The following is an 8989-nucleotide window of genomic DNA, read 5'->3' as shown; positions in this document are numbered from 1 at the left end:
TTTACAGTGTGAGCACTGACAAAAAAGGCAGACTTCAATACATCATGCATATCTTCTCAATCTGATCACAAACATCATTGGACACATTTTATAACACACTTCTGAACATGTTATTGGGACACTGCTGTATGTCAAGGAGTGAGTGAGTTGGGTTTAACGCCACTTTTAACAGTATTCCAGTTATATCTCGGCATGTCAGCTGAATGTGGGAGGAAAGCCCGAAGTGATGCGGGTCTCAGACGTTTACCACTTCAGAGAAACCCACGAGTACGGGTATGGTGCTGACAAACCTAGAAACATAATCGGGGCGAACCAGGTTTGAACCCACAATCATAGGTTTCTGGCGTGCCCAAGGGACGCAACTCTGCAAAGCGAATCGCGGCGACTTAGACGACTGGGCCACCCGTGCCCCCTGTATATCTAGGAATAACAGAACTGTCCCTATCAGAAGTTGAGTAGTATAATTCAGCAAATGATCTGCGTTATGACTGATTATCCAGTCGTACAGTATCACTGGCGTCCTATAAACTCCAGGGGGTTGTTGTACGAAACAACCTTAGCGCTACGACTGTCATAATTCTATGTTAAGGTGTGGGAGTTATGATCACCTTAGTGCTAAGATCACTTTGTTGAAGCTGGGATGGACAAGAATATCAGGAATAGCATCAATATTGGAAGAAGGCGATGAGTGAGTGAGTGAGTTGGTTTTAACGCCGCTTTAACAGTATTCCAGTTATATCGCGGCATGTCGGCTTAATGAGGGAGGAAAGCCCCAAGTGATGCAAGTCTCAGATGTTTACCTCTTCGGTGAAACCCACGAGCACTGGTATGGTGCTGACAAACCTAGAAACATAATCAGGGCGAACCGGGATTCAAACCCACAATCAAGGCCAAACAGTTGCTCTAGATGTCTATAGAACCAACACCAGATTGGAGTTCTAGATGTCCAGAGAACCAACACCAGATTGGAGTTCTAGATGTCCAGAGAATCAAGACAAGACTGGCGTTCTAGATGTCCAGAGAACCAACACCAGATTGGAGTTCTAGATGTCCAGAGAATCAAGACGAGACTGGCGTTCTAGATGGCCAGAGAATCAAGACGAGATTGGTGTTCTAGATGTCCAGAGAATCAAGACGAGATTGGTGTTCTAGATGTCCAGAGAATCAAGTCCAGATTGGTGTTCTAGATGTCCAGAGAATCAAGTTCAGATTGGTGTTCTAGATGTCCAGAGAATCAAGTCCAGAATGGTGTTCTAGACGTACAGAGAATCAAGTCCAAATTGGTGTTCTAGACGTCCAGAGAATCAAGACGAGATTGGTGTTCTAGACGTCCAGAGAATCAAGCCCAAATTGGTGTTCTAGATGTCCAGAGAATCAAGTCCAGATTGGTGTTCTAGATTTACAGAGAATCAAGACGAGATTGGTGTTCTAGATGTCCAGAGAATCAAGGCTTACTGGATGTTCTAGATGTCCTGAGGATGTAGGCCAAATTCTAGATATCTAATGGGTTCAGACCAAACTCTAGAAGGACTTGTTTATTTTTGGCTTGAATGTGGGTAGACTTTTCCTCCCACATGGTCTTGGCCATGTCAATCTTAGCCTCCAGAGACTCCAGAGCTTCCTGTCAAACAGAAGAACAAGAGTTGGACAAGTTATTACATTATTCTCATGATCCATTTGTCATGCGTTTAATAAATGCATGACTCTCACATTCTTACCCTTTCAAAATCCCGACTGGCATCACCTAAGTATATAAACCTCTAGTGATGTCATCCCATTGCCATTTTAGCTTTTAATATCTTTGAAAATCTCTTGTGACATCACCATATTGTATATTGTATCAAATATCCAAATGTCTGGGGTATATTCTTGATGGTGTTATCCTGAGAAAGTACAAGATGGCCTTACACAGTATTTTCCCTGATGGCCTTACCCTGAGTAAATCCCTGATTGCCTTATCCTGAGTATATCCCTGATGGCCTTACCCTGACTATATCCCTGATGGCCTTACCCTGAGTATATCCCTGATGGCCTTAACCTGAGAATATCCCTGATGGACTTACCCTGAGTATATCCCTGATGGCCTTTCCCTGAGTATATCCCTGATGGCCTTACCTGAGTATATCCCTGATGGCCTTTCCCTGAGTATATCCCCGATGGTCTTACCCTGAGTATATTCTCGTAGGCCTTTTCCATGCTGCTGATCTTCAACTTGAGGTCGTTGATCTCGCTGTCCTTCTCTCGCCTCATCATCTCCTTCTCCTCCTTCGTCTTCTTCAGTTCCGCCTCCGTCTTCTCTGCAACGACAACATTTGGATTTAATTACTTTTAAAAAGGCTCTGTGTATTTTGTGGCAGACAATTTCTTTTCTTTTCAACAGATTAAAGCATAAATATATTTTTCAAGCATTTTCTAGGACAGAAGATAAGATGGAAGGTCCCTTAGGCAGCACTGACATAAGGTATTGGAATTCCTGCTGACTCTGCATAAAGTCCAACATATGTGGGCAAGAATGAGTGAGTTTGGTTTTACGCCGCTTTTAGCAATATTCCAGCAATATCACGGCGGGGGACACCAGAAATGGGCTTCAAACATCGTACCCATGTCGGGAATCGAACCCGGGTCTTCAGTGTGATGAGGGAACGCTTTAACCACTAGGCTACCCGACAGCCCTGTGGGCAAGAGGAGCTACGTTATCAGTATGTTGTTAGTTGTACTCAAACATTTAGTTATCATGGTGTAACATTTATTCAAATTTTCATATAGTTTTACATACTTTCATGTAATCATAGATCCAAACTAAGTAATACATTGGGATTCAGGGAAAATTCAGGCATCACTGAGTACCCTATTTTCGAATGACACCTGTTTTCTAACGGCTGTATTTGATGTTGATTTGTCACATTATAGGGAGAGTCATCAAAGCTGCTGGCTTGAGAATGCACGCCTTCAGCCTGTCAACATTGAGTACATGTGAAGTACTGTACACATGTCAGAACATTCCATCATCATTCAGACTTTTGGTGTCTATGTCATGATGAAAAGGAAGATTAAAATAGTGTGAACACAATCATGTGACAAATATTCATAATTTGTGAATAAGTTTCAAACTATCAATTACTTTGTCAGTTTTAATGCCGACCTGTGAGAATTATGTTGAAAACTGTGCGCCAAAACATGTCTGTTCATTCAAGAAAATCCTCTAAAGTACCAAAACCAATCAGGTGTTCGACAATAGGTGACGTCGCTAGAGTGCAATGAAGCTCACAACTTTTATCAAGGAGTTTTTTCTTTCGGAATATAACTGAATTCTATTGCTGAAGACATCACCTACTGGTATGAAGCCGAATTTGAGTTTTGATTCACTCATCCTTTGAAACATCAGCAATGCCGTCTTAACTGTTCAAAATTAGGGTACATCAGGATATAAAGTGTTAGTTTCAGTTATAGTGTTAGATAAATACTAGCCCAAAGGTAAGATTAGTCTGGAATGACAATAAGAGTGAGTGAGTGAGTTGGGTTTAACGCCGCTTTTAACAGTATTCCAGTTATATCACGGTGTGTCAGCTTAATGTGGGAGGAAAGCCCGAAGTGATGCAGGTCTCAGACGTTTACCACTTCGTTGAAACCCACAAGCACAGGTATGGTGCTGACAAACCTAGAAACATAATCAGGGCGAACCGGGATTCAAACCCACAATCATAGGTTTCTGGCGTGCCCAAGGGACGCAACTCTGCACAACCAATCAAGGCGCCTTAGACGACTGGGCCACCCGTGCCCCCCGACCCCTAATGGGATGTCCTCAGATCTTTGTTAAGCGGGAGCAAGAACTAAGATCTGATTTTAATGAGATTGACCAGCACATCACTGGTAAAGATTTGAAGATCGGAACCACAAAACCATAATATACTACTCAAAAGAAGTTAAGGAAAACTTGTTTCTTCCATATTACTAAAGTTAATTTGTCATGCCATGATAGATGAACTATAGTAATATGAAAAAAACGGGTGTTCCTTAACTTCTTTTGAGAAGTATACTTTATGAAAACCATTAGGGGGAGTAAGGGTTAGAAATTGTTTGCAGGTATGATGAGGATATAAATGACACGGAGATGTCATTTTACAACAAGATTTAGTGAGTGAGATAAGGGGAGATAACTGACTGAGTGTCTGATGTGTTCTCTCCAGCTCCGTCTCCAACTGGTGGATGGTGATCCCCATCTCGGTCTGCATCGTCTTGTACTGCCTCGTCATGTCTGAAGTAAGCAGCACATCTCTTTATCACTCAAAGTTGGCTTATACAGGAGACATCACGCAGGTGAAGTCAATGACATCACAATGCTTGCAGACTAAGGCTTAAGAAAATAAAAGAATTGGTTCGCAAGCAATGACTTTTGAAAATATATTGCAGGCGGGCGTTGTTGTTTTTTGCCGGTCTAAACTAGTATTAAACACTTGTGTACCATCATCGGCAAAGGGCCTCCCTGCATAATGAAGCACACAAACTCCTATTGTCGCCATGACCATAACACAAGATGCGCAGTAAAGCAGCACGCATGTATAGGGAAGTAACTGTATGCTATATTGGACTGCATTGTTTTTAAGTATTGGGATTTTTATATTATTTTGGAAATGGAAATAAAAACAAAATGTGCTGCAGACTTTATGATGATGCAGGTGGTGCCTGAGAACCAAAACTATTATTTTTTCAGCCTAATGTCAAGTCATCAGTTACCATGACGACACGATCAATCAGCATCATTAACCCATCTGCCACTGAATCTGTTTAGGTGTATTTGAGACCTGTTTTTTAACTGTTTACAAGCTGAATAAGTTGAAAGATTTCAGAGGATGAAAATAACCTCACCCTTGTGTCTTTATTTATCAAATATAACAACATTTGTCAACAAGGGATAAAATCCCTGTGAATATCTGGGTAGAGAATAGGTCTTCAGCAACCCAACGCTTGCTGTAAGTGGTGACTATGCTTGTATTAAGAGGCAACTAACGGGATCAGTTGGTCAAACTTGCGGACTTGGTTGATGCATGTCATCGTATCCTCATTGCATAGATTGATGCTCATGATGTCAATCTCTGAATTGTCTGGTCGAAACTCGATTTTTTACATACCAACATCATATAGCTGGAATACTGCTGAGTGAGGCGTTGAACAACAAACAAACAAAAGATAAAAACTCCTCGGCAAGCCTTGGAAATTTTAAACTGTCATCGAATTGTGCATAACTCCTCTTATTCAGTTAATATTATCAACTGAAAGTCTTGAAACTCCAAGAAAATTCAAAAACATATTTCCTGGCACCAGACACTCAACAACGCGGACAAATCTGAAACTGCACAGTGTCATGTTGCCATGGTTACCGCCCTGCCCGACTGACTGACCTGCGTTGATAGCAAGCTGGTCTGCCTTGTGTGTTTCCAGGTCCTTCTCCGCCGCCGACATGCGCTGCTGCCACCCGTCACTCGACACATTGGCACGCCTCGTCAGCTGCTTCCGCACCGCTGAGGAAAAATTGATCAATTAAAAAATGAAATGTTGTGTAAAATTACTAATCTTGGTAAGTTGAAAGATTCCCATGTCCTGCATTTAGGATTAGCATACCTGCAAATTTATCTGTTGTGCTGTATCAGGTCTGGCAAAAGAGCAGTTTTTTCAGTGGTATGCGATTGATGTAAAGTTGTGAATAACCTCCCTTTGTACACTCTGTCCCAAGCTCCTTACCAGTGTGTGACACCTTCGTTACACTCTCGGTAACATTGCTGCCACCAGTGTAGACGTGACCATTACGAGAATCTTGAAATTTGCCCTCTAACCCCAAATGGTGTGACGTTTATACTTTTGTTTATGTCTTTGGGAATGCCATCACAGTTAGTTTTGAAAAAGGTTAACAAGTGACCTTATTTCCCAGATGGTTTGAGGTTGCAGATGAACGGAAAATCAACTAACGTCTCCCTTATATTCTTACACCAATTACATAATAGTTGTTATGCAACAAAAATTCAAATTGACAAACCAAACAAAGACAATAATTAAACTGGGATAAGAATATTTGGCATCACGCCAGTCATCACTTGTTTGTTAACATAACGGTCATTTGGATGAGAGTTCATCTCAAAGCATGGATGTGGCAGCAATAGTATAGAGAGCTCCGCTAACGGGATATCGCTGTGAGGAGCTTGACTCTGTCCTCAAGCTCCCCACAGCATCAGGGGATGTAAGTTCACAAAAATAAATGGAAAAGTGAGGGTCTTGAAATAGCGTTACATAAAATGGGGGGGGGGGGGGGGGGGGCAGCAAAATATGATACAGTGCTCAGACAAATTTCACCACCACCCCTCTGAAATGATGATCTTTCCCAAACAATAGTGATTAATACCTGTGAAGGAGGAGTATTGATGTGTTTTTTTAACAGCCTTACTTGATTATGCACAGCCGAGGTTTAACAATATGACGGGGCCATGATATGATACATATTCCAATACTATGGGTGCGATACAGGTGTATCCTGATACAGTGATTCTGTTTCATTTGTTATCAAATTTCAGAGATCAAAGATGGGATATTGTAGAGCAGACATACAGGTAGGGAGCACTGTGAATGCTAGCTATTCATGACCACAGGGTTAGAAATTGGCACTAGTCCTATAGTCCTTGCCAAACTGCCCAGTAGTTAAAGTTTCCTAAGGAATGGTAGAAATTTGCCATTTTAAGGGTTTTGCTATATTTTATCATGACAAGGACTAGTGGACTAAAATCGTGGTCCAACCATGAAATACTAGAGAATCTGCATAAGCTGGTGGTTGAACAGTTTGTTATTATTCACATGTTTTTACACCAAAATAACTTGTAGTGAAATGTATCAGGATACAGGAGTCGTAAATCGATACAATACGTGTATCGTTACACCACTAATGCATAGTCAGATGGCTCTGATTACAACAGTTTCATAACTTCATCACCACGGATCCCCATATTTTTAGGATTGCATTCACTGAAGTCTTATTCGACAATGTATATTTTAATGATTAATCAGTATTAAGAAACTTTATGATCGATTCCTCGTCATATCCATCCCACTAACCAACATCTTCAATTGGGGGCGGTAGGTATTGTAATCAGTCTTCTGTGACTCTGGGATTTTCCTTGGAGATTTGTACAAACCGGTGTCAGTAGTACCTCATGTAATATGAACAAATCTATTCCTAAGATCCTTAGCAATATTACCCAGATGGTCCTTAAGCGCCTCAATCTCGTCCATCGTCCGCTTGTATTTATCTTCAAGTTCCAATTGGGCATCTGTGGACATAACAAGAAATTAAAAATAAACATTAACTGTGTGACAGTCAACAAACCAGTCACTGAACAAAATAAAATATGGCTCATAAGAAATAATTCTCAGAAATATCGATTGCCTTGTGAAGTAAATAAGCTATAAAGATGTCCGACTTCTCATAACAAACATTAGACGTTGATCCTAACAGATTAAACAAGTTAGACAACTGCATTAAAATTAAAAGAATGTTAATAAGAAATATTTGGTTAATAAATTGCTTAAATCACGAGATGTGAGGACCAGTTTTGCTATTATATCGTCGATATGTCATTTTACAAGCACTTCCGAACACGGACTAATTCACAGAGGAATGAGATGATGTTTTGCGCACAGATCGTTAAACATTATCTTGTTTTCCGTTAAAAACACCTACCATCCTTCTTCTTGCCTCTCTTTTTGCCCTTTCCTTTCCCCTTTTTCTTCTTAGGCGGCATTTTGACACAACTGTGCGGACACAACACAACAAGTGCTTTGCGGTCTTCCTGGTTGCCAATGAAGCTACTCTCAGCAGTGACGAACACGGCGTGTTTCTATTGGCTGATATATTTTAACTGGTCCGCGGCCTCTGCGCGCATACTACTACTAGCTTGTAGAAAATATAAAAACAAACCATACTGGTTAGATATCCTATGACAAGCACAGCAACCGGTCTCTCAACCTGACACATTCTGTGTCAAAAGGGCACATTTTTGGCATTCGGCCAACAAATGTCGCCTTTTTCTAGACTTGCTGTATTTTACACAGTATTTGTTGTAATAAACTTTGCTCATGTCTATAAAGCATTTTACCATTCATTTGGTTGTTCGTGTAAAGGCCGCATTCATCAAATAGTCAAGCTGTATGACAGCCGCCTGTAGCAGTCGTGTAGGGACTACATAAAACCTTGCGATGTGTCCAAAATGTATTGTCACACGAGCATTGAATATATTTCGCCCCGGCCTTTTGAAACCTATATAGGGGATGGGTTGGTGTGAATGTCATGAAAAAATGACACAGCAGTAGTATAGATGATGGGGGTTCTACCGCAACACTTTTGAGTAACTGTAATAGAGAATATTTTCATTACAATTTACCGTAGTCGACGTAATAAGCGCCCCGCTCTAATAAGCGCCCACGGCGATAAATGCTAACATATTGACCAGTGAACAATCCCAATTAGCACCCCTTCCGATTGATCAATGTACACAAGACTTAAATTTATTCGCGTATAATACGCACTCGTGTGTTATATGCACACTTAATTATGGGCAATGACATTCTGGAAAAATATATATGTCGTACATAAACATTTCAGGCTGTCAGCATAAACCACGAAATTTATCTTTCCACCAAAATAGTATTCTAATAAGAGCCCCCTATTTCTAATTTTGAGAGCGCCCTGGGCGCTTATTACGTCAAATACGGTAAAAGGACATGACGATTCATGACCAGTGGGGCGAGGGGTCACAGACTTCGCAGTACAGACTTCGTTTGTTTGAAAAAAAAAAAGTACTTTTCAGCGTATGTTGTTTGACGTCAATATTCCAGCAACATAACGGTGGTTTGTTAATAACCCTGTCCACTTGAACCTGTTGAAAGTGGGGTCTAGGTCAAAACTTACCGGCTGAATTAAGAGTCCAGTCGTTTATAAGAACTACTG

At 40.9% G+C, this 8989-nt stretch overlaps 1 protein-coding gene across 1 annotated transcript; it reads right to left on the bottom strand.

Moving 5' to 3' along the window:
• LOC139457643 (dynein regulatory complex protein 12-like) lies at positions 1-7847 on the bottom strand. Its single transcript, XM_071238996.1, has 6 exons — positions 7724-7847; positions 7242-7313; positions 5400-5519; positions 4163-4255; positions 2167-2297; positions 1-1621 (listed from the first exon to the last, which is right to left on the bottom strand). Exons 1-6 carry the CDS (start codon positions 7782-7784, stop codon positions 1493-1495), a joined length of 606 nt encoding a protein of 201 aa, XP_071095097.1. The 5' UTR covers positions 7785-7847; the 3' UTR covers positions 1-1492.
• Between the last annotated feature and the right edge of the window lie 1142 nt (positions 7848-8989).

The sequence above is a fragment of the Haliotis cracherodii genome, unplaced genomic scaffold (genome assembly GCF_022045235.1).
Source record: "Haliotis cracherodii isolate W230 unplaced genomic scaffold, xgHalCrac1.p SCAF_12, whole genome shotgun sequence".
NCBI lineage: Eukaryota > Metazoa > Mollusca > Gastropoda > Lepetellida > Haliotidae > Haliotis > Haliotis cracherodii.
The sequence above is the reverse complement of the archived record's forward strand: the minus strand, read 5'-3'. Positions and strand labels throughout refer to the sequence as shown.

Excerpts from the sequence above, each read along its gene's own strand:
- LOC139457643 (XM_071238996.1), bottom strand. The coding sequence starts at position 7,784 with ATGCCGCCTAAGAAGAAAAAGGGGAAAGGAAAGGGCAAAAAGAGAGGC. Across the intron at positions 7,314-7,723 it reads GAGAGGCAAGAAGAAGGATG|ATGCCCAATTGGAACTTGAA; the intron begins GTAGGTGTTTTT and ends TTATGTCCACAG. Across the intron at positions 1,622-2,166 it reads CCTACGAGAATATACTCAGG|GAAGCTCTGGAGTCTCTGGA; the intron begins GTAAGACCATCG and ends TCTGTTTGACAG.